The sequence below is a fragment of the Pseudophryne corroboree genome, chromosome 5 (genome assembly GCF_028390025.1).
Source record: "Pseudophryne corroboree isolate aPseCor3 chromosome 5, aPseCor3.hap2, whole genome shotgun sequence".
In the NCBI taxonomy this organism is placed as follows: Eukaryota; Metazoa; Chordata; class Amphibia; order Anura; family Myobatrachidae; genus Pseudophryne; species Pseudophryne corroboree.
In genome coordinates this window covers 731,076,335-731,103,416 of record NC_086448.1, presented here as the reverse complement: position 1 = coordinate 731,103,416, position 27,082 = coordinate 731,076,335, and the positions used below count along the sequence as shown (strand labels likewise).

The 27,082-nt window shown below is 45.2% G+C and overlaps 1 protein-coding gene across 4 annotated transcripts in view; it reads left to right on the top strand.

The window, feature by feature from the left end:
* The window catches only part of RMDN1 (regulator of microtubule dynamics 1), a 233,823-nt gene that overhangs the window by 119,775 nt on the left and 86,966 nt on the right, over positions 1-27,082 (top strand). Inside the window, exon 1 of one of the 4 annotated variants that reach the window (XM_063924059.1) lies at positions 11,228-11,304. The exons of the other annotated variants lie outside the window; for them this stretch is intronic. Within the exon in view, the coding sequence (XP_063780129.1) occupies positions 11,259-11,304 (46 nt within the window). The 5' untranslated portion in view covers positions 11,228-11,258. Of the gene's footprint in view, positions 1-11,227; positions 11,305-27,082 lie in introns of those variants that run through there. 4 annotated transcript variants of the gene reach the window in all.

The following is a 27,082-nucleotide window of genomic DNA, read 5'->3' as shown; positions in this document are numbered from 1 at the left end:
TTTTTTGTTGTTTTTTTGGTGGCTGCAGAGGATTCTGTTGGCACATTGGGCCGTGTTCTGCTTGATCGCCTAACTGGGGAGGAAATTGGGGTCTGGCTAGGTGTGGTTGTCCCCGAGCTTGAGCCTTGTTGCTGGGCTGCCAACAAATTGATGTTTTGGCTCAGGTTGTTGATGCTTGCTGTCAGTTGTGTTGTTGCGGCTGTGTTGTTGGCGACTATTCTGGACATACTTTCTGTGATTAGCTGTTAGCTTAGATTGTTCTGGATTAGTTGTATGAGGGCTTGTTGCTGGCGGTTTTGTTCATCCATGATGCGTTGAAAGCTTCCTATCATTTGGCTGTTGTCTGCTCTCATTTGTTCCATGCTATTGGCCACTCTGCCAAGTTGTACAATCAGTCTGCCTGAGTTTCTACTCAGTCTCGGTAGATGATGTGGCAGACTGGCAAGGTATTGGCTGTGGTTTTGCAGACAGGCATAGTGTTGGGCCTGTTGTGTGGACCAACTGGACAAAAAGTCTTGTCCCATTTGTGGCTGGGGTGGTGTTGGGCTCAATTGTTGGGTGGGGGTTGTTTGGGGTGGGGGAGTAATGTCAGCCGGCGTGGTTGGCTGGTTCGGATCAACTGCTTGCAGGTGTAGTGTGAAAGTTTGCTGCAAGTCAGTTTCCTGCTGGGTATCCTGGGGCATGATGTCTGGATCTGTATGGGGTTGAAGACAGCCACAATTTAGTTACTGTTGGGCTTCTGCTTTTATTGTGCTTTACGACAACATGCATTACTTTTTAATATGCATGTAGAAAATTATAAATAGAGTGTGGTCTAAACTTATGATTATATTGGACATTATATTTTAAAAATGTGGCTTCTTTGGTTCCCTACTCATTACAACAATCTTTAAGGTAAATGTTGGGCTATGAGCTTAACTTAATGGTCAAACACGTAGAACTGTAAAAATGCTACATTACACCCTTTACATATTCTGTTTAAAGCTTCCTTTTGGGCAAAAAAAAAGAATACATTAAATGTGTACAACAATACACTCATACATTGTTAAAGGCTGTCAGTCTTTCCCAGTAAACATTTTCAATTATAGTGAAAAAACATATACTTAAAAATATGGTTGGCATAAGTGGCCACACCTATTTAGCGCATATTGGCCCTCATTCCGAGTTGATCGGTCGCAAGGCGAATTTAGCAGAGTTACACACGCTAAGCCGCCGCCTACTGGGAGTGAATCTTAGCTTCTTAAAATTGCGACCGATGTATGCGCAATATTGCGATTACTAACTACTTAGCAGTTTCTGAGTAGCTTCAGACTTACTCTGCCTGTGCGATCAGTTCAGTGCTTGTCGTTCCTGGTTGACGTCACAAACACACCCAGCGTTCGCCCAGGCACTCCCACCGTTTCCCCGGCCACTCCTGCGTTTTTTCCGGAAACGGTAGCGTTTTCAGCCACACGCCCCTGAAACGCCGTGTTTCCGCCCAGTAACACCCATTTCCTGTCAATCACATTACGATCGCCGGAGCGAAGAAAAAGCCGTGAGTAAAATTACTTTCTTCATAGTAAAGTTACTTGGCGCAGTCGCAGTGCGAACATTGCGCATGCGTACTAAGCGGATTTTCACTGCGATGCGATGAAAAATACCGAGCGAACAACTCGGAATGAGGGCCATTGTTAATTTGAGATGTGTACCAAGAAATAATGCTTACCATGGGTCAAATTACTAAGATTGAATTTGGTTTTAAGATGTGATGTTGTCCATAGCAACCAATAACATTGCAGGGGTTATATTCGAGAAGGTGCTGTATTAATGTTACGGAGAATAGGATTGGATGGTATGGGCAACATCACATCTAAAATAGAAGTCCCATCTTAGTAACGTTACCCACATGTGTTTGCTGGTGTTGCTTACTACAAGGATGAGTGTGTGCTTTTGTTTTTTTTGGAAAAACACTGTGGAAAATGCATTTAATTTAAATAATTAAGGTTTACTCACCAGACAGCTGAGGGGATTGTGGCTCATCGCTTTGTGGACTGGCCAAAATGGCTTCTGGTGATTGAGCCAACACAGTTGAGATGCGCCATTGTGGTGGTGAGGATGCGGGTGTAGTTACCGCCTCAAGACGGCGTCTCTTACTACCCATCTTCTGGAGACTGCCAGACCCCTGCGAATGTCGTCTTAGTGGAGTGCGGTGCGATGATGAAGTTCCTATGGGATAATATAAACATTATAATTCTGTCTTTCTATGGGGTCTATTCATGAAGAAGTGAAAAGTGTGGAGAAGTGAGCAAGTAGAGAAGTTGACCATGGCAACCAATCAGCATTAACGTAACATTTATAATTTGCATACTTTAAAATTATACAGAGCCACTGATTGGTTGCCATGGGCAACTTCTCCACTGACTCACTGCTCCACTCTTTTCACTGCTTCTTGTATAGAGCCCTATGTGTTTCCAGAATATGTGTACCCACAGCATTCTTACCTGCATCGCCAGCATCCGCATCTCTTGCCAGTGTGGTTTCTGTCCTGGCTGTGCTGGCTCTCTTTCGTACTGTTGAAATAGGAATTTTGACCTTATGATCATTATATTGTGAATACATATTTACTCCAAAACATTATTGTGATGTGGACATATGAAGAACATTAAGACAATTAAACTAAAATGGGCTTATGCTTTTCTGGCTGACTTCATTGGGTGTGTATACTTTAATCATGAACCAATTACAACAAACAATCCATAACCTAAGGCAGGCATGTCCAAACTGCAGCCCTCCAGCTGTTGTGAAACTACATATCCCAGCATGCCCTGACCCAGTTTTGTTGTCAGAGAATGGTAAAGCTGTGTCAGGGCATGCTGGGATATGTAGTTTCACAACAGCTGTAGGGCCGCAGTTTGGACATGCCTGCCCTAAGATGCATAATTAACAATATTATACAACTACAAAACCAACCGTGGAACTTTAACACAACAAGAATATTAGTCTGTTAGAAACATAAAATTGGAGCCACAAATAACTCACAATACACAAATATATTATTATCAATAAAAAATGTAAAAATTATTCTGAGGCAATAATCACATCTTGCACACAAAGGCCTATCCACAACAACATACATTAACCAAAAAAACATTAAATAAAATGTATTAAACATTCATGATGAAAACACATGAGTCACACTTCATTTAAATGGGGAAAAAAAAACAGATTTTTTTTTTTTTTTTTTTAAACTTGATGCTGCAAAAGGGACAGGACAACTGCTAACTTCACAAGACAAAGGGAAACAACATAACTATTTATGCTAAAAAAAACATCACCAACACATTTCAATAATTAAGCCACTTACAAACAGAATCAGCTACAATACATTTCATACAACTAAGGACAAAGCACATATGTTAAAATAATATAAATATTGTACCACAAACTCACCATCCTGCCTTGGACGATCCGAATCCCGGACATAAGTCGCACCAACCACTTCCGACGGAATAAGGGACCGCACAGGCTCCTCCCAATCACGATTCACGATATGACGCTCTGAAGGGATGGCCACCCCCTGTTTGCCTGGCAGACTTTGCCTCCTTGGTCATCTTCGCCTTGACACGGCGCTTGATATCGTAGAAACGCTTACGACACGTGTCCTCGGTCCTCCTCACCACACCCTCACTATTAACTGCCGCTACTACCTTCCCCCACAGAACACTCTTCCTGCGTGAAGGTACCTTGGCAGCATCATGGCCAAACAGCTGATGATGATGTTTCATCAGCTCCCGCACCAATGCGACATTCTCTGCATAGCTGAACTTTACGTTGCGCCCAGTCTTTGTAGTGGTGCGTGGCTGCGGAGCCATAGCACCATCACTGTCACTATCACTCGAGCCCGCAGCAGCAACCTCCCCCTCCTCCTCACTAACCTCCTCCGCCTCACTCACCTCCTCCCTCTCACTCACCTCCTCCACCTTACTCACCTCCTCCACCTCACTCACCTCCTCCACCTCACTCACCTCTGACTGGGACATATTCCGGACAAACAACAAATAACAATTATAAAAAAAAACACACAACACACTCCTCCACTACCACTACACACCACACACACACACACACACTCACAAACAATGACAATAGACTGAATTTTTTTTTACAAAGACAAAAAGGTAAACAGACTTTTAAATAACTACACAACATGTATGACAAGACTACTTGCACAGCACTCAGCAATCGCAAAAAACCACCTCCAAACCACAAAATACTCCAAACTACTCACCAACACCAAACACCACTTCCTCTCACCTCTCCACTAGCTAAACCCACGAGGTTCGGACGGTTTGGGGCGGTTTTATAGTAATGAGCACAGACACTCCTACATCAGGAAACAAACCAATCACGGACGAGTGACAAAAACGAAAGTTAGAAAAAAATTGCGGCCGGGAACGGAGAAACACTGCCGTAACATACAAATGACGCATTCGTTAAAAAAAAAAACAACACGGCCGCAAAAACACAAAATCGGCCGCATTCTACCTCTAAAAAACACGAATGACATCGACATAAAAAAATGAGAAAAATCAAAATACGACAGCTTAGTAAATGAGGCGTAAAAAAAACAAAAAGTTGCAAATTTACACATTCGATGTCATTCGTGTTTAATTACACTCCAAATCGACACAGATACGAATTTTAGCAAATATACCCCTTGGTTGGATGTGCTACCCATCCAACCAATTATTGTTGCTAGCATCCTGTAGTATGCTAATGAAAGACGGAACATTTTTGTTCCGTCCTTCATTAGCATCACCCCAGGGCAGTGCTGTAACTTGGCATTTTAGCGCTGTGTGCAAAAAACATCATAGTCGCCCCCCATGCAAGATTGGGGCAGTGCGCGCCGTAGTCGCGTGAAAAATATATAGGGGCATGGCTTCATGGGGAAGGGGTGTGGCCACAAAATAATACCAATAGTGCACAGTAGTCTCCATTATTCAAATTACGCTGCACAGTAGCACCACTACACCAGGTAGAGCCCCCTTTTACACATTACAGCAGCCAGTCCCACTTTTTACACATTACGGCAGCCAGTCCCACTTTTTACACATAACGGCAGACAGCGTCCCCCTTTTTACAAATTACGGCAGACAGCGTCCCCCTGTTTACACATTACGGCAGACAGCGTCCCCTTTTTACACATTGTGGCAGACAGAATAGAGAAAGATAGATAGATAGATAGATAGACAGACAGATACTTACCATCTCTCCCCGCTGGCCCAGGCTCCTCGGTGCAGGCTTCATGCAGCAGATCCCGGGCAGGGGAGAAGGAGGAGGAGGAGGGAGGGGGACTGGAGCCGCAGCAGCTCAGTGTAATTGGTGGTGGCGCCTTTTGCATTGGCTGGCCAACGCCGCTGTGAATGCTGGGATGAGGGATGCGCATCCCAGCATTCACAGCAGCGCCGGGCAGCCAATGCGGAAGGAGAGAGGGAGAGCTGCAGCGACGCCACTACCAATTACATAGCGCTGCTGCGGCTCCTGTCCCCCTCCCTCCTCTTCCTCCAGTGCCTCCGGCGCTGCTGCTCTCCTCTTCTCCTCCAGCACGGCGCACACAGCACAGCACAGGCAGCTTGTAATGAGTCAATTTGACTCATTACAAGCCGCTGGCCGTTGCACCCTCGGGGCGACTGCGCTGTGTGCCAGACACACCTGGTACACACGTAGTGATGGCTCTGCCCCAGGGGGTACACATGATCTAGGGCTGACGGAGATTTGTTCCGATGTCAGAACGAGTCCTCGTCGCTCTAGTGTGTACCCAGCCTTAGAAGCTGCATTACTATCAAGCATCAGCGAAGAGTCACTTGAACCGTACACACCTGTTCTCTTTAGGACAGTGGTTCCCAAATGTTTTTTGAATCACGCGCCCTAGAGTATCTTATTTGTTTTTCACGGCACCCCTAGGCCAAAAGTTTCTTATTGAGAAATTTAGAAAGAAACAATAAATTAAATAAATTGTGTTTATATGTCATCCTTAGGTTCAATTGTGTCGTGAGGGACAAGATTTGCTTCTGTTTGTCCACGTATTTTATGATTTACAGCCACCAGCTCTGGTTTTGCCTATTACATTGAACACAAATAGTTTGAACAGGAGCATAAATAATCCAGGGGGAGTCCACACTGCACATGCTGCACCCAATTTTTTAATACTCCGGAGTCCCACTGCGACGTCATCGACACTGTTAAAACTCAGTGAAAATGGAGCAGCGACTATTTTTACAGAGTTCTGCACATGCGCACTAGAGAAATCACTGGAAAAATGGCCACCGCACCATTTTCCTGAAGATATGCACATACGCAGAGGAGTCTGAGCACTCTAGTGCTCAGACTCTCAGTGTTGCACCACTGGCGTCAGAGAGGAGGGGTACCGAACGGAAGAGGCTGTAAACGGGCCTCCTCCTTTGTTAAAGCACCCCTGGTCCTGCACCACAAATCCAAGTCACCCCTGCAAGTGTCCAGAGGCATCCCACGGTGCCATGGCACACCGTTTAAGAACCACTGCTTTACCATTCCTCCCAATTGTTCCGATTTTCCAGATTTTTTGGGGGACTGTCCCACCCGCGGGCCGTAGTGTCCCGCGGTAGGGGGGGGGGGAAGGCAGTTGGGAGACACCTGCACTCCATTCTCTGCTAAGCAGAGCAGCGGTGAATAGACGCTGTGCGCATGCGCACAGCGTCTATTCAGTGGAGAGAGAAGGAGAGGGGGCATGCCAGTAGCTCACAGAGTTCTGGGCATGCCCCCTCAGTGATGAAAATGGGGACGTGGCTCATGATCACGGGGCCTCCCGCGAAGCCATGCCCCTTTTTAATAGGCCACACCCCCTTTCCGGGAGCGCGCACGCCGAATCTGTGCGTGTGTCCCTCTTCGTATACTGAGAAAGTTGGGAGGTGTGGCTTAAGGATATTACAAGAATCACTGCACTGTGTTGCCACCACGAGCAAATGGTTGTCACTATGACAACCAATGATTTATTATCACTACTGCCATTTTCTTATTTTTTTATATCATATGCAATTAGCAATATATGTAGCTATTATGAATAAAATTATACATTCTGTGCTCATACTGTATAAATCATTTCCCAGACAGATGAGCTTGAGTGCCTGCTCACTTTGTTTATTTGGATTGATGTAAAAAAGGGCTGCACCTAATTTTTGTTGAAAAATATGTGTGTATAGGTTGAAGTAACAGAGTTACTGTACACACCAGCGGCTGCCTTGAGACAATGAATAGCCAGATTGCTTAAGGAATGGAGTGGTTTATTGCTGGTAAAAGAGGTACCGCAGTACTCACTGTTGGAAACACTGGTTCTTCCAGGGCCGGCTCTACCATTAGGCAGCTTTAGGCGGCTGCCTAGGGGCGCCAGTCACTGGAGGGCACCACTGAATTCATCTACAACAAAAACGAAGGATGTGTCTGTATGCAGGTTAGTAATGAACCTATGGATGGTGGGTTGGAACACAATAAGGAGCATACAAATATATGTATGTGCGTATATGTTTATGTATATGCACATACAATTAAAGGGACAGCCTGCATCCTGAATGTTAGTATGAGAGGGAGCAGTGCCAGATTAAGGTCCACATGGGCCTGGAGCTGAAATTTACAAAGGGCCTAATTGTGCGCCGCCACATATGGTGTGGCTAGTAGTGTGGGGGGGCATGATCAGTGGTGTGGGGGTGTGGCCTTCCTTCAGTCACCTTAATTGCCATCTCCACTTCACTTATATCAACAGTGTAATGTGAAAGTTAACAAACAAAAGGAAACCCCCTGTAAATAGCAGTGCCGCTTATACACATAATGATGCCCACGGTAGGAATGCCCCTTATACACATAATAATTCCCCGTGGCAGCAGTGCCTCTTATACACATAATAAATGTCAGTGGTAGCAGTGCCACTTACATACATGTTAACGTCCACAGTATCAATGCCGCTTATACCCATAATGCCCACAAGGTATCAGTGCCGCTTATACACATAATAAATGCCCACAGTAGCAGTGCCGCTTATTCCACATACAACTGACGGAAACGCAGTTCTGCCCCGTTCTGATACACTTTAACCCCTAACCAAAAAAGGTATCAGGAATACCTAGGGAGCACAATAACAAATTTATAAAAAATGAATATTACATACACATTATGCACACAAAATAACAATATATCGTTAAAAATATATTAACTGAACAATTGAACAAGACTCCTTTTATCTTTAAATAATTAAGGTTACCCAATAAGGGTTTATGGACAGAAATCCTTAATCGATGGTATCCAATCCTAAAAAGTGTCATATAGAATTTTAGTTTCAATAGTTGTATTCCATTAAAGTTAGTTGTGCTTATTTATTCCAGCAATGTCAGTCTCTGGAGAGAGGGCGTCTGACTGTACGGTTTGAAAAAGAGCGCGGTACTATGCTCCACCTCCTAGATGTTACTCTTATCCCCACAGCATCGTGGGTAAAGTACTTTGGCAGCTGCTGGCCTTCTCCATTCCTAATGTTGGTTAATAGTATCTTGGATATACAGTAACTTTGTACAGTAACTACAAACATCAAAGGTGGAGCATAGCGCTGGTACGTTACATACAGAGCCCCGGCGACCTCCTTTTCTCAGCGTAAAAGTTATTCCGTTACATCATTGCTGTGGGGATAAGTGTAACATCTAGGAGGTGGAGCATAGCGCCGTGCTCTTTTTTGGGTAAATCTATGATCTGGCAATATGGGGGAGAAGCGGTATCAGCGCACATGATGTGCGCTATACCACTTCTAAACCATGTATGATGGCTGCGGTGCGGCTATCTAAAACATAGCAGGCGGATATGCGCGGGCAATGTATAAACGGTCAGCATCGCTGACCATTCCGACACCTGCAGCTGTCGATTTGGACAGCTGCAGGTGGCGATGCCCATACACTACAGCAGGGACAGAGCTGTTCCTGCCTGTGGCGGGTGCCGGCACCGGACTGCGCTGAAGTTCTCACCTGAGTAGCGAGTTCCTGCGCATGCACAGAGGAGCCGGCCGGGTAGGAGACGCAGCGCGTCAGCACTGAGCTGACGTGCTGTGTGCTCAGGGGAACATCCCAGGAGGGGGGAGCGCTTCGGCAGACAAGATGTTAATACATCTTGTTGATGTCCCTTCCTGCTTCGCCTCAGTAATGAGGCGACGCAGGAAGTGTTATAGCGGCATGATGCGTGCGGCTATTATACATTTACCTATTTGTGCCGTACAGTCGGGCTCCCCCCCTCTCGAGACTGACATTGCTGGAATAAACAAGCACTAACTTTATCAGAATACAACTGTTGAAACTAAACTTCTATTTGGCACTTTTTAGGATTGGATACCATCGATTAAGGATTTCTGTCCAGAAACCCTTATTAGGTAACCTTAATGATTAGAAATAAGAGAAGTCTTGTTCATTTAATATATTTTTAATGACATACAGTATTGTTATTATGTATGCATAATGTGTATGTACTGTAATATTCATTTTTAATAAATATGTTGTGGCACGCCCTAAGTATTCCTATTACCTTTTTTTGCTGTTACTTATCCCTGGCATCACAGTACTGCAGCATTACATGAGAATTCTACATACAATAATATAGCGATTGGACAAACAGTTTTGATGCCTTGATAAGCGCTAGGTATTCATTTGTTGTTTCACTTTTATCCCTGCCTACCACCACATACACACACATAGTACACACAACAAACACGCACCACCACATATACACACACAGTACACACACATAGTACACACACACGCACATCGCCACATATATACACACACAGTACACACACACCACATATACACACACACACTCACACTAGCGATACATATACACACATACAGTACACACACCACCAGATATGCACACGCAGCACACACTAAACACACGTACCACCATATATACACACACACACAGTACACACTACCACATATATACACGCACAGTACACACACACCACTGCCACATATACACACAAACACTACACACACCACCGCTACATATACACACGCATACAGTACACACACTCCCACAACCATATATACACAAACACACACAGTACACACACACCACCACATATAGACAAAGTACACACACACCTACAGTACACACCCACACCACTGCATATACACACTCACATTACACACACATACAGTACATACACAGTACACACACCACCACATATGCACACGTAGCGCACACTACACACACATAAAGCACCCACCCACAACCATATATACACATACACCACCACAGGGTGGTCTTCAGTATGCCGACTGTCGGGATCCCGGTGCACAGTATACCGGCGCCGGAATCCTGACAGCCGGCATACCGACACTTTTTCTCCCTCGTGGGGGTCCACGAACCCCTGGAGGGAGAATAAAATAGCGTGGCGAGCGCAGCGAGCCCGCAAGGGGCTCATTTGCGCTCGCCGAGCTGTCGGTATGCCGGCGGTCGGGCTCCCGTCGCCGGTATGCTGGTCGCCGGGAGCCCGGCCGCCGGCTTACCATACTACACCCCCACCACATATAGACACAGTACACACACCACGACATATACACACGCACACAGTACACACACCACACATAAAGCACACACCCACCCACAACCAAATATGCGCACACACACACACACACACACACACACACGTATACCACCACATATAGACACCGTACACACACATACAGTACACACACCACCACTGCATATACACACGCACAGTATACACTACATACACATACAGTACACAAACACATCACTACACACAGTACACACACCACCACATGTGTATATATACACACACACACACGCCACTGCATATACACATGCATGTACACATGCACAGTACACGCACACACACCACCACATATACACACAGACAGTACACACACATCACCACATAGTGCATAGTGCACACTACACACATACACTACACACAGTACACACTACACAGACATACAGTACACACAAACACACATACAGTACACACCATCACATGTACATACATACACACCACTGCATATACACACCACTGCATACACACAAACACTACACACACAAAGCAGTCGATGCTACTTATCCAGAAGCCATTGTACAACTTACAATTACCAGGCTTCATGCAGCAGCAGCAGCTCCTCGTGTAGTCTGAGGGGGCGGAGCTTGTGAGTGACAGGATCAGTCAGGACCCCGGAGAAGGAGAGACTGGGGGAGAGATGCGGCCACCACACTGCCTGCACCCGCACCGTTCTGTGGCTCTTGGTGAGAGTGCTGGCGTCAGGGCATGGGAGAGAGGACAGTCGCTGACAGTCTGTGACAGGAAAAAGTTATTTTCCTGTCATGGCTGTCAGTCTCCTGTGGGCCTGTTTGCAATGGGGGGCCTGGAGCTGCAGCTCCATCCGCCCCATTGTTAATCCGGCCCTGAGAGGGAGGATTAGAGTTAAGCTGCGGGGAGGGAGGGTTAGGGTAAGGTTAATTAATTTCATTCAAAATGTTGGTATTATGGTGGTCGGGAAGCTGCTGTCGGTATTCTGACCCAGCCCTAATTAAATACCCACACCAGACCCCATATACAATAGTATACAGTATGTTAAGAATAGACGGCACTCAAGGACTTTTAAAGTGAAAGTATACTGTGAACACAGTCACAACATTTTTTGACTTGTTTACAATATATTTTATCACTTTAAAAGTCCTTGGGTGTTGTCCCTTTTCTCTGTGTATGTATAATGATGCAATTCACCCCAGCTCACCAAGTGGACACCTGCATCGCCCCTCTGGGAGGTGTGGGGGAAAGGGGGGGGGGGGGAGGTTGCTGGTTAGGGGGCGCCAGGCTGAAGATTTGCCTAGGGTGCAGAGAGTTCTTGCACCGGCCCTGGGTTCTTCTCATACAGCCATAGCCAGATTATGGGGGGGATGCAGGGCATACTGTACCCCGGGCCCCCCTTTGTCAGGGGGCTCCCAGCCAGAGCACACTGTCATCTCTAGCTTGCCCTCTTAAGCAGCAGCAGAATCAGCAGCCAGAATGTGAGCAGGACAGTCTGCAGTGAAGGCAGAGACACAGGCGTATCATGTTTCATGAGCTACTAATACCCCTTTTACACCAAAAATGTAGGGACTTAACCCAGGAATTCTTCCCCCGGGCTCATGCAGGGACATTCCCGGGTTGGGCCTGTTTATACCAGCATTTGGAGCCGAGACATCCCGGGTCGGCACCTTTCATACTGAACCCTGGATGGCCCTGCATTTTCTGAGAGTGGGCATCTCAGAAAAAACACAAGACCAGGAAGTGCCCTGAATAGCCAATCAGCCTCAGCAGAGGCAACCCGGGAAGGTGGGACATTACCCTGCACCGTTCACACTGACCAGGTTCCTGGGAAAATCCCAGGACCAACCCTGGTTAATTGCAGGGTTGAAATGCCGGGGCAGGAATCCCGGGATTTTGTCCCTGTACACTGAGAAATTTCCCGGGTTGATGCGCATTCATGTGCAATAACCCGGGAAATTTTGGTCTGTGTGAAAGGGGTATGAGAGAGCTTTCCGAACAGATGAAAGATAGGAGGGTGGAGAGAGCTGTAAGTGACCCAGGGATCCCAGCTTCTCCTCTTCCCTGCTAGGGTGTCTGAGTCCTGTGTAAACTGTTATGCAACTAAACCATTTGGGTCTAAGGATAGAGACACAGAGAGTCCTCCTGAGTCCTGTCCCAGTGTGTAGTACAGAGGCTGCTGCTATTCTTGCATGTGACAAGATAAATTATTTTATTTTTCTATGTGTATCTTAAGGTTAAGTTGTCTTTGCTCCAAAATTTTTTAGATAATACAGTAGTTGTCTTTCAATTAAGTGGAGCTATAAACAATACCCAGCCATTATTACACTATTAGTTTAAAAACTAATGTACACCATTGGTTTAAGATTAATACACACCATCTATACATCTCAACATGACCCATTCCAGGAGGGACAGCATGCTCTCTACCTGGACTTCCTTCTTAATTTATGATTGCACCTGTGATGAAACACCTTTCTTATAAATGAAGTAATAGTCCTATAGATTGTAAGCTTGCCCTATAGATTGTAAGCTTGCAAGCAAGGCCCTCCTACCTCTATGTCTGTCTGTTTTTACCCAGTTTTGTTCTATTACTGTTGTTCTAATTGTAAAGTGCAATGGAATATGCTGCGCTATATAAGAGACTGTTAATAAATAAATAAATAAATAAAATAAAATAAATAAATAGTTCAACAAAGGTGACGCCAATCATATATTAAGTGGGAAGTCCAGGTAGAGAGCATTTTGTCCCTCCTGGAATGGAACATGTTGGGAGGTATGCACAATCTAATATACACCCCCCACCTTCCACCGGGGCCCCTCTGTCTTAAGTGCCCTGGGCACCCCCAAGGCTTAATCCGGCCCTGCATACAGCAGTGCTTGAGCAGAGAGCTCACCATCTAGTAAGTACTGTATGTGCAGATGATAGGAAGCAGTGCAGGCACTCTGAAATACTTGTAGATCATCGGTAATCGCAGGTCACTAAGGAGCCAATAGTGGAAGACTTGCGTCTCACACCCTGACGCTCTAACACAATGCACAAGATTGGGCCACGCTTGCGCAGTACCAGGGGCGGATTCGGGACTAAAATTTTTTTGTAAATTGGGTTGACATGAGCAGCACCAGAGGTATAACATGCCATGTAGCCATGGCAAAGTTGCTGCAGAGATGGAATAACAGAGTGAATGGGACAGTGCAGTGAAACGTGCGCACGTGGACTGTCTGTCATGGTGGGAGATGGGGCCACGTCAGCAAACAAAACAAGCCTTTCTGATACGTCAGCCCATCGGTAATCTTCCCTGTGCGTTCTATAGCCAATCTGCTTCTGCGCAGTACTAACCTCGGTGGCCATCTTGGTAAAGGGTATGACGCCTCCCTGGAGAAGCAATATGAGGTCTGTGCAATATTATTCTTTACAACTGTTTTAGCATATTCCATGTCAGTGCGCAGGCATCTGTAACACTATATTAGAAATACAACAGAATTTGTTTGGCTTTCATAAAAGTGTTTAAAACGTAGGAAGGATGAAAACACAGTTTGTATTCATAAATTAGAATTACTAATTGTGATTACAAATATTCTAAAGGTACATTTATTTAAAAAAAAAAATTCTTATGTGTAAGAAATAGGATACAATAAAGTGTTGTATATTCAGAGTTCTCGTCAGGCTGCTTTAGCAGTGCCCTGCCCATTATGTAATGTTGTATTACACCCTGCCCTTCTATGGAGCACTCACTGCAAGTCACATACAGTGGAAGCCATCATAGAGCAAGACAGGCGGATTAAAGGGACAGATGTGATTTACCTGTGGAGAGCTGCAGAACAGAGAACACTGGTACATGGGGAGTGATTCAGATCTGATCGTAGATGTGCTAAATTTAGCACATCTACGATCGGTTACTCAGATATGCGGGGGGACGCACAGCACAGGGCTAGTCCGCCCCGTATCTCAGGCACTGCGCCCCCGCATGTGTGCGAAAGCATCGCACGGTGGTGATGCTTTTGCACCCGCCGAGTAGCTCCCTGCCTGCACAGCCTAGCTTCGTTGGCAGGAGGCTACCCGCCGCGTCCTGGGTCGCAGCAGCTGCGTGTGATGTCATGCAACGGTCCGGACACGCCTGCATTGTCCGGACCGCGCCCCACCAACAGTGTTCTAACACCGTTGACACGCCCCCTACTGCCCCACGATTGCCTCTGCCTGTCAATCAGGCAGAGGCAATCGCAGCCCTGAGATGCTTTTAGCATATCACTGGCCTTCACGGGGTGCGCATGCGCAGTGTGCCCGCTGTGCGAGCACACTCCTCAAAGGGCTTCAGACTGCGTTCGCTGCCTCTGCAGCGATCCAGTCTGAATTAGGCCCATAGTTAGTTTGAGTGCATCTTGCCAAAGTCCAGTAGACGGTAAGTAAATGTAAACATTCCATGGTATTTGTAATAATGCAACAAATAACACGTTTACCCCTATATTTATAATATGTCATATCTATAGTAATATTCAGTGCTGACATATTACCTGACATAATAGAAAAAAATGAAAAACTTTATCAGGTGTGGTAAAAGGATTTTCTCAGGAAGTGATATACTGTACCATGGCTTGCACAGTTTTATATGGCATATTATGAATGGGGACTGCTGTAGGGATGTCCATCAACTATCGATGGTTAACAGCGCTCAATACTTTTACACCGATGGTCGATAGTTTTGTCATCAGTGGCAGATATCCAATTGTTCTTGAGTAAAGAAGAAAACGACAGAGCTGTTGAGACAGCTGACAGATATGGAGCTACAGCACGGCTTTGAGCAATGGAAAATTAGAATGCTGCAGCGTGTAGATGCAGATGAGGAGGACATAGAAGGGGAAAGGAGATAAAATTTAATTAATATAATTACACGTAAATTATAGCATCAGTCTAGTTTTTTAATAGCAACACCTCGTAGTTCTGAAACGTTGAGACTTTGGGGTCCTGTTGCTTATTGTCTCCACCATCTTGAGCGGGCATTCCCAACCTCAGTTCTCAAGGCACACTAACAGTCCAGGTTTTAGTGATATCCAGGCTTCAGCACAGGTGACTTAATTAGTACCTCAGTTATTTTGATTTAACCATCTGTGCTGCAGCCTGGATATCACTAAAACCTGCACTGTTGGTGTGCTTGAGGACCGAGGTTGGGAATGCCTGATCTAGAGCAGTGGTTCTCAACCTCGATCCTTAAGTACCCCCAACAGTTCATGTTTTCCAGGTCACCTAGCAGTTGAACATGTGTATTCATTACTCACTGACACATTATAAAAGACCCACACGTGGAGCAAATTATTTCACTTGCAATCCTGTGAGGAGACCTGGAAAACATGAACTGTTGGGGATACTTGAGGACCGCGGTTGAGAACCACTGATCTAGAGTGACGCCTGTCTGTTTTATTTATATGATCCACTCGGCAGTGGCTGGTAATCCAGGAGGGCTCAGATGCAGGTATAATCTTGCCTGTTTTATATATATATATATATATATATATATATATATATATGTAGAGAAGTGCCATTCCCAGTGGATTGTATATATACATAAACAGATAGACAGATGTGAGTATGCGTGATTTGCTACTTCTCCCAGCTGTACATCGCATCGGACCGATGTGATGTATAGTGATAAGTAGCATTTCGTTTTTCATTTTCTTTATGAACAGACCCCGGGTTTGAAAAAGGACAGTTAGGAGCCGATTGGCTGGTGCGTTATCACCTTCCACTTTATCACTTCTCCAGGCTTAATACATCTGCCCCAGAGTGCTGAGCATGCCCCCACAGTGATGAAAACAGGCGCCTGGCTCGCGATCGTGGCACTTTCCTCAAGGTCATACCACTAGCGGTATGGCCACATTCCCTAATTTTGGGCGCATGCATATGTCCCTCTTTAGAAGCCTTAAAAGTTGGGATGTATGGTGTATAGCTACATTTATGGCCGATGTTACAGTAATTCATGTTTAATGGTTCACATATACTGTAATTTAAATAATGATGCAATTTTGGTGTGTGGCTATATTGCAAGTTTCACTATTACTGGTGATATACATTTTGGAGGGTTGAGAATGATTGGTAAATGGTAAATGCTGTTTACTGGTATATTTCTTTGATTTCAGTTTTGGAGAGCGGCTTTCTCCATTCAACAGCAGCTAATGATCGAAAACAACTAATTTAGCGCCATCTTGGGACAGTTTCTGGTATTGTTTCCAATATTTTCTTTTAATGCTATAGCACACAGGTTCTCAAACTCGGTCCTCAGGACATAGAAACATAGAAACATAGAATTTGACGGCAGATAAGAACCACTTGGCCCATCTAGTCACACAGTGCAGTTTTGCAGGTCTCCTCACAGAATTGCAAGTGAAATAATTAGCTCCACCTGTGGACCTTTTGAAATGTCAGTGAGTAATTAATACACCTGTGCACCTGCTGGGTTACCTGCAAAACATGCACTGTGTGGGGTCCTGAGGACCGAGTTTGAGAACCCCTGCTATAGCATATAACAGGAATATACATATTCTTTACATTCTGAGGAAGTCTTGCGTTAAGGCTGTCGTACCTAAGACTACTTTTCCCAGACCAAAGCGACCAAACCTCCTGATCCACAAGGCATACTTACTTACTTTTAAATTGTCCTCTCCGGGAGAAGCCTGCTTACTATTCTCCTCATACTGCCCACTACATTAGGAAGTGGGCAGAAAGCAGGAGGGATGCCACTTGGTGCGGGGGACTACCCCAAAAATTGGATCCGGGAGAGTAAGCAAGTATGCTACAATGCAAGAAATGTAAAGTACCTTTAGGAATTTCAATATTTGTTCTTTTAATCATGTCAGTGTGTCATACTTGCCTACCTGACCCTCTCCATGAGGGAGAAAATGCTCTGTTCCTGGACTTTCCTGGTAATGTATGATTGCCATCACCTGTGGTGAGCTAGTTAATTGATAAGAAAGGTGTTTCACCACAGGTGATGGCAATCATACATTACCAGGAAAGTCCAGGAACAGAGCATTTTCTCCCTCATGGAGAGGGTCAGGTAGGCAAGTATGCAGTGTGTTCTCTGTTTGAAAGATCTTGTATTTATCCCATATTTAAGACAGATAAGAATTACTTTGGTGTTACCATTAACATACCCATTGATCATAAGTTTATCCTTGTATCTATCATTTTGCGTTTTTACCATGGGTGTGCACTTGCTGCAGCAATATGACATAGGCAGGGGTGTAGCGAGGGTGGCTCCATTGGAACGCGAGCTCCAGGCACCAAAAAAGTTAGAGGGCGCTCTGTCCTACCCTTCCTGCGGCCCACTGGCAGCCACAGAGCAGGAGGAGGAGAAGCAGAGGGGGCGCACATTGAGTTGAACTCTGAGACTAGGTAGAGAACAGGGCAGGCCAGAGGGGACAGCAGAAGACACTGTCAGCTGACACATGCCGGAGCTCTGCCACCCTCTTTATACGTCTCACTGTCTGTTTGTTGCTGTGCAGCTGGGTTACTTCTGTCCTGCAGCACCACTCCCGGCCACGCACCTGCCAAATGAAGCCATTATTTATTATTACCAGTTGTTTATATAGCGCACACATATTCTGCAGCGCACTAGAGAGAATATTTCACCATTCACATCAGTCCCTGCCCCATGGAAGCTTACAATCTATAGTCCTTACCACACACACAACAGGGTTAATTTTTGTTTGGGAGCCAATTAATCTACCAGTATATTTTTGTATTGTGGGAGGAAACCAGAATACCTGGAGTAAACCCACGCAAGCACAGGGAGAATATACAAACTCCACACATGGTGGGAATTGAACCCATGACCTCAGTGCTGTGAGGCAGTATTGGTACCCATTACACCATCCGTTCTGCCATGCCCTTATATTATTATTGCAAGCATTTGGCACACACTGACCCTATTTTAGACATTGAGGGCACCCAAAAGAAACTTTCGCTGAGCTCCACAAGGTCTAGTTGGCTAGGCCGCCTATTTAGTGGAGGGGGGCGCCAAAACATAACATTGCTCCGGGCGCAATGGCACCTAGCTACACCTCTGGACATAGGATAAATTTAGGTGTTTCAATCTCGACTTTTGGTTTCCTTAACTTTTCTTTTATGAGGTTATTCTTTCACTAAGCTGTTCTGTCTTTTGTTTAATGTCATTGTGCGGATGCATACCTCCCAACTGTCCCGATTTTCACGGGACAGTCCATTTTTTTGGGACTGTCCCGCTGTCCCACCCGTGGGCCACGGCCACAATGTCCCGTGGTGGTGGTGGTGGTGGTGGGGATTTGGGAGGCTCTGTCACTCGCTGCCCTGCTTAGCAGAGCAGCGGTGAATAGATGCTGTGCGCATGCGCACAGCATCTATTCACTAGAGACAGAGGGAGAGGGGGTATGCCAGCAGCTCACAGAGCGCTGGGCATGCGCCCTCAGTGACGAAAACCGGGGGCGTGGCTCGCGCTTGCGTCATTCCACTGAAGCCATGCCCCTTTCATGAGGCAACACCCCCTTTGTCCGGCGGGTCACGGCCATGCCGCGCCAATGTACCTCTTTGTAAGGCACCAAAGTTGGGAGGTATGCGGATGGAATGTACTAACCTATGGTGGTACATTCTGTCACACTTTGACGCATTGACATTAATTACATACAGTATGGGGGTCATTCCGAGTTGTTCGCTCGCAAGCTGCTTTTAGCAGCTTTGCACATGCTTAGCCGCCGCCTACTGGGAGTGAATCTTAGCTTATCAAAATTGCGAACGAAAGATTCGCAATATTGCGAAAAGACTTCTCTGTGCAGTTTCTGAGTAGCTCGAGACTTACTCTGCCAGTGCGATCAGTTCAGTGCTTGTCGTTCCTGGTTTGACATCACAAACACACCCAGCGTTCGCCCAGACACTCCTCCGTTTCTCCAGCCACTCCCGCGTTTTTCCCAGAAACGGTAGCGTTTTTTCACACACTCCCATAAAACGGCCAGTTTCCGCCCAGAAACACCCACTTCCTGTCAATCACATTACGATCACCAGAACGAAGAAAAAACCTCGTAATGCCGTGAGTAAAATACCTACCTGCATAGCAAATTTACTTGGCGCAGTTGCACTGCGGACATTGCGCATGCGCATTAGCGAATAATCGCTCCGTTGCGAGAAAAAAATAACGAGCGAACAACTCGGAATGACCCCCAACGAGCGAACAACTCGGAATCCCCCCTATGTACTAACATATGCAATTAGTATAGTGAAGGACAGCACTTCTAAAAAGAGCTGCCCTTTGCAAAGCCGGGACTTCCGGTTGTCGGCTGTGGTAGTCACGCGTCAGCTGCAGGGTAGGGGGATCTCTTGGGTGCTGGGAGAGATCCCTCTCTGTAGGGTATGGCTGCCAGTACCCTCCGCACTGAAGCACCATCGTATAGGGCTTAGTACATACAGAAAATACGGCGAAAGTCGGTTTTGCCTGCATTTTCCGTTTACTACTGTACATTCCGCCCTATGGTGATCATTCCGAGTTGATCGCTAGCTGCACTTGTTCTCAGCGCACGCGTGTCATACGGGCACAACGAACAATGTAGTTTTGCACAGGGTCTAGCGATGCATTTCAGTCGTACTGGTGGCCGCAGAGTGATTGACATGGAGTGGGAGTTTCTGGGTGTCAACTGACCGTTTTCAGGGAGTGTTCGGAAAATCGCAGGCATGCCAGGGAAAATGCAGGCGTGGCTGGGTGAACGCAGGGCGTGTTTGTGACGTCAAAACAGGAACTGAACAGTCTGAAGTGATCGCAAGCGCTGAGTAGGTTTTGAGCTACTCTGAAACTGCACAAAAAAACTTTGTAGCCGCTCTGCGATACATTCGTTCGCACTTCTGCTAAGCTAAAATACACTCCCAGTGGGCGGCAGCATAGCGTTTGCACGGCTGCTACAAACTGCTAGCGAGCGATCACCTCGGAATGACCACCTATATCTTAAGGCTCCATTTAAGAATGTGTCATAACCTCATATAAATCATAACTCATTAATAGGGGCTATGATATCGTTTCTGTATTTAGCTTAGCTTACCACTGTACCGCTCACTGCATCTGTAGATGGCGTTAGCGCTATGATCCCCATACTGGCTTCAGCGAAAAAACCCGGGTTGGATATGAGATTTCAGTGGAGAAGAGGAATAATTTCAGCTCTGCTATGGGCCAGGATGTAATGAAGTCCGAGTTCGGCAGCCGCGTGGGATGCTGGCGAACTCTAACGTTTTTTTCAAGGGGCAATCATATACAAGGCATGACTCTGTGAAGGGCCTTTCAATATGTAACCCGTTGCTGCATGCCTACAATGTACATTACATAATTGTGCCAATATTAACTGTCTCATGTGCATGAGAAAATGTCTGTATGCCTTTACTGAAGCCATGAGTTCAGCAGGACTAGAACAAGACTAATAGCAAAGTGGATGAATGTGAACGATATACCCGAACCTGTGAGCACCACAAGTCCGTGTATAACTCCTCAATCAGACTCCAATATCCACAATCAGAGACAAACTGCTGCATCAGGGACTGAGCCCATGGGGGCATAGGCTGAGCAGGACGGAATCTGCGTCTAAAGGTGTGTATACACAGTGACATTTCTCCTTTCGATTTGACTATATAGTCAAAATCGCAAGGAAAGTTAGTGGAAAATCGCAAGGTGTTATTCAGCTTGCGATACCGATTCGATCCTGATGCGCTCTCCCGCGGGGTCAGTGTCCCAAGGATAGATATACTGTGCAGGCAAGTCAATCTTGACTATTTAGTATACTACCTAGTACAAAGTATAGTCAAAATTGTCACTCCGTCAAAATCGTACATAGACAAAATCAAAAGTACAGATAGTCAAAATCTGTACAATCTGTGCTCTGGGGGAGGTCAAGGGAAATCACATAGTCAAAATCAGGCATAACAAGGATCTCACCGTGTGTACACACCTACAGAAGGAGCCGCGCTCATCTGAGGCAGCTCCATCGCAAACGAACACTCTCAGCGTGACTAGGCGATCCGTCCACCTAGTCACACCGGGAGTGCACAGAGATGCTGCCATTTAGAGCGTCTCTGTCCGGGCGTGCCGACGGAGACTCTCTCCATTCAAGTAAATGGGGCGTGTCTCCATAACGGGTGCGCGCGCCCAGTCGGAGATGGAGACGCTGAGTCCTGGGCACGCGAAGGCACAGATGGAGCAATGACTAGTGTGGCTCCATCTGTAACTCGCAAGCTCTAAATATGTTTTGAAATAAAAGGTGCATTTTGCTGAGCTGGTTTCAAGTACATTTTAAAGATAACTTAATAATACTTAAAGATAACTTAATAATACTTACAGATGGGTCCTCCGTTATCTTGACTGTTTCTGCACCTATACAGAGGTTTAGTCACGCCTAGGCGATAGCTTAGGTTGCTGAGTTTAATCACGGACAGGCGCGTTGAGGCGCGACTAGATACTCAGCATGCAATACACATCTCCACCACTGGAGCTTCACTAATCCAGTACTTTAATTTGAATAGCGGCGGATTGATCTACAGTACAAGCTCTGGCAAATGGTCAGTGATGACTGTAATGTTAATATACAGTCCAGTACTGCATAGTGTACACACAGATGGTGACCAATGGTTAGACGGAGAGAGTAAAAAAAAAATTGTTTATTCAGACGCAAACGAATGTGTTAAAACACTTGTGTATGCAGATGCAACTAATGTGTGAAAGGAATAATGTAGCTCATTGACTTTACAGTATGTACAGTGCACTAAATGAGCGTCCGAGTCCCCTAACGGCATAAAAAAACACCAATGGGAAGGAATCGCTCTTTGCAGTACTTTTACACATGAACTTGAGAATCTTCCATGCAGTGTTGTGGGCTAGGGATGAAGGCTCCTGTCTGCCACGCTGAGAGTCCTGGGTTCGATTCCCAAAGTGCCAATCTTTTTTTTTTTTGTGTGTGTTCCAGTGACAGTCACTTTATTATTATTATTTTTTTCAGTGTAATCCATTGTAAAACATTCAATGGAAGGGTGCACACAGGTTTCACACAAATCGGGGTAAATCTGCAGGAGTGACTCATTCGTACAGAGATACTAAGGACAGGGATTTGGCATCCAGGAACAGCTAATTAGTACCCTAATAGAACATACTATATGTAGATACTAAGTATGGTGATTTGACATCCAGGAATTTAGGGAGGAGCTTTTTTCTCTCTCCATTATACAAAGAGAGATTAAACTTGCCACTCTACGTTACAAGTTGTTCATGCTAATTAGTACACTAGTAGAACATACTGTACAGAGATACTAAGAACTGTGATTTGGCATCCAGGAACTTAGGGAGGAGCTTTTATCTCTCTCTATTATACATAGAAAGATTAAACTTGCCACTCTACGTTACAAGCTGTTCGTGGTAATTAGTACACTAGTAGAACATACTGTTCAGAGATACTAAGGACGGTGATTTGGCATCCAGGGACTTAAGGAGGAGCTTTTGTCTCTCTCCATTGTAATCTTTCTAAGTATAATGGAGAGCGATAAAAGCGCCTCCCTAAGTAGGTAATAGGGGGAGGCAGTGGGAAAGGGGATAGGGTGTACGGGGAGGCTGTGGAAAATACTGTGTTTTCTAATATAAGCGTCCGAGTCACCTAACAGCATAAAGGGGAGGGGTAAGGGTGAGGGGGGAGATGAGGATTAACCAGCGGAGGTCAGAGACACTGTCGAAAATATTAATTGTCTGTCGGGACCCAAAAAAAGAAACCAATAAATCAATCAATCAATAAAAGTAGTGTGGACAGATACATACAAACGTGTTAAAGCAATGGTCCATTGACGTTCTGTTTTTGTGAGCTATTAAATTAAATTAAAATGGCATTAAAGCTTAATGTCTCCAGTTCTGAGGTTACAAACGGTTCAGAATTAGGTTGGTATGGAAGAGGAGACAATTAGCTACTGGAGGATACCAACCCCAAGTTTCTGTGACCCCACAAGGCTCATGGCAAGTGTCGGAACCCATGGTGTGTCTGAATTAACGGGCCTATTATAGTCTATGGGAAAATGGGTCCATTTTGCGTACTGATATCTCTGGTTATGGGTGTCCCAGAGACTCAGGACTGGTACCATACAAAAGAGGAGACTCTTGGCTTTCAGGGCAGGCCAACTACTAGTTTATGTGATACTGCAAAGGAAAGCGGCAAGCAACCGTGTGTTGGGTCCCCTCCAGTTGTTCGCCCAGCTTGCACGGGATGCGGGGTTTCTTGCTAGATAGGAAATACTGTACAGAAATGCTTAGCACTGTAATTTGGCATCCAGGAACTTAGGGAGGAGCTTTTTTCTCTCTCCATTATACTTAGAAAGATTACAATGGAGAGAGATAAAAGCTCCTCCCTAAGTTCCTGGATGCCAAATCACCGTCCTTAGTATCTCTGTACAGTATGTTCTACTAGTGTACTAATTAGCACGAACAGCTTCTAACGTAGAGTGGCAAGTTTAATCTTTCTATTTATAATGGAGAGACATAAAAGCTCCTCCCTAAGTTCCTGAATGCCATATCACCATCCTTGGTATCTCTGTACAGTATTTTCTATTAGAGTACTAATTAGCACGAACAGCTAATTAGTACCCTAATAGAACATACTGTACAGAGATACCAATTACGTTGATTTGGCATCCAGGAACTTAGGAAGGAGTTTTTATCACTCTCCATTATACATAAAAAGATTAAACTTGCCACTGTACGTTAGAAGCTGTTCGTGCTAATTAGTACAATAGTAGAACATACTGTACAGAGATACTAAGGATGGTGATTTGGCATCCAGTAACTTAGGGAGGAGCTTTTATCTCTCTCTATTATACATAGAAAGATTAAACTTGCCACTCTACGTTACAAGCTGTTTGTGCTAATTAGTACACTAGTAGAACATACTGTTAAGAGATACTAAGGACAGAGCTTTTATCTCTCTTCATTGTAATCTTTCTAAGTATAATGGATTGAGATAAAAGCTCCTCCCTAAGTAGGGGGTAGGGGGAGGCAGTGGGAAAGGGGATGGGGGTAGAGGGAGGCTGTGGAAAATACCGTGTTTTCTCATATGAGCGTCCGAGTCCCCTAACAGCATAAAGGGGAGGGGGAAGGGGGAGGGGAGAGGTGGGGATTAACCAGCGGAGGTCAGAGACGCTGTCCATTACACTTATAAATATTACAATGGAGAGAGATAAAAGCTCCTCCCTAAGTTCCTGGATGCCAAATCACTGTCCTTAGTATCTCTGTACAGTATGTTCTACTAGTGTACTAATTAGCACAAACAGCTTGTAATGTAGTGTGGCAAGTTTAATCTTTCTTTGTATAATGGAGAGAGATAAAAGCTCCTAATAAGTTCATGGATGCCAAATCACTGTCCTTAGTATCTCTGTGCAGTATGTTCTATTAGGGTACTAATTAGCTGTTCATGCTAATTAGTTCTCTAATAGAAAATACTGTAAAGAGATACTAAGGACGGTGATTTGGCATCCAGGAACTTAGGGAGGAGCTTTTATCTCTCTCCATTATACATAGAAAGAATAAACGTTGCGCTTTATGTTACAAGCTGTTCGTGCTTATTAGTACACTAATAGAGCATACTGTACATAGGTACTAAGGATGGTGATTTGTCATCCAGGAACTTAGGGGGAGCTTTTATTTCTCTCTGCTATACTTAGAAAGATTACAATGGAGAGAGATAAAAGCTCCTCCCTAAGTTCCTGGATGCCAAATCACTGTCCTTAGTATCTCTGTACAGTATGTTCTATTAATGTACTAATTAGCACGAACAGCTTATAACATACAACACAGATTCTCACAACACAGATTCTCTAACACTGACGATATACAGTACTTTGTTGCTCGAACGGTTAGTTGCATCAGAATACACTAATTTATATTTACTGGTATGTCTATAGGTGCTCATTACCGCTGTGTATTTTAGATAGTGAATGAGTCGCTCCTGCAGATTTACCCCGATTAGTGTGAAACCTGTGTGCACCCTTCCTTTGAATGTTTACAATGGATTACACAAAAAAAATAATAATAATAAAGTGAATGTCACGGGAACACACACAAAAAAAAAAGATTGGTACGTTGGGAATCGAGCCCAGGACTCTCAGCATGGCAGACAGGAGCCCTCATCGCTAACCCACAACACTGCATGGAAGATTCTCAAGTTCATGTGTAAAAGTACTGCAAAGAGCGATTCCTTCCCATTGCTGTTCATTTATACCGTTAGGGGACTCGGACGCTCATTTCGTGCACAGCTACATTATTCCTTTCAAACATTAGTTGCGTCTGCATACACAAGTGTTTTAACACATTCATTTGCTTCTGTATAAACTATACACATAGTGATTTGACATCCAGGAACTTCATGATGAGCTTTTATCTCTCCCAATTATACTTAATACTACGAGATTTGGACGCTCACATATCACTAACTGTTAGGGTCTCCTGCCCTGTGCTGCCACGTCGTCATGGCAACCGGGAGACAAGTGCTAGCGGAGTAACCTGAGCGCAGCTGATACTCCGGTTCGGGTCTTTTGCTGTGCAGTGGTTACAGGCTCTGTGCACGGCAGGGGATCCGGTGCTGGTTTTTGTGCTCACAGTCTGTGATGTCTGAGTGGGGCGTGGACAGCACCTGCTTTATAAGGCCTCTTCTCAGGTTAAGCAGATGCTGCTGAATCTTTGTTGGTTAGTCAGTTCCTGAAAGTTAGCCAGTACTGTGTAGCTTTGTATTTGTTGTTGCTTACTGCAAATAGGCCTGGGGATTTGGTACTACACTCTGCCAATCCAGACCTAGCAGTAAGACTGGAGTCAGTCGTTTAGCTTGCTGGGGTTCTTTTACTACTCTGTGAACTTAGCAAGTTTGCGGCTGTATTCTAAGACTTGCCTGCCTAAATCCTGTCTCACTGTGCAAGGTGTCAGGTGTCAGTTTAGTGGCAGTAAGCTGAACCTGTGCACTGCAAGTGAGAATTAGGATTGTGGAGACTCTCCTTGTGTCTATCATTCCATCTCTGACCAAGGAGTTTACTGCCACACCAGTTGGTAACCCTTTAGGGTTTTGCTGTTGCCCTTAGCAACAGCATTTCGGGTTCTCTACGTATTAAAACACAACATCTTGCTTTTCCCATCTGAGCATTACTAATACTAGGGAGACACCCAGTTCCTTAGCCTCTGGGCTTCTCTGTTCACTTTGTGTGTATTTTGTTACCCTATCACCTTCTGTGTACGTAATGTCATATTCCCCAGTCTGTCTGTGAGTTCATTTGTTTTGCATACCTATCCGTTCAGACACCAGTACATTCCTGCAGGCACTGGTGTGCATAACAATTCAAACACCAGTACATTCCTGCAGGCACTGGAGTGCATAACAGTTCTGACACCAGTACATTCCTGCAGGCACTGGTGTGCATAACATATTCAGCAGTCTAATACTCCTGTTGAAATTTTGTGGGAATATGGAGCATACCCCTCA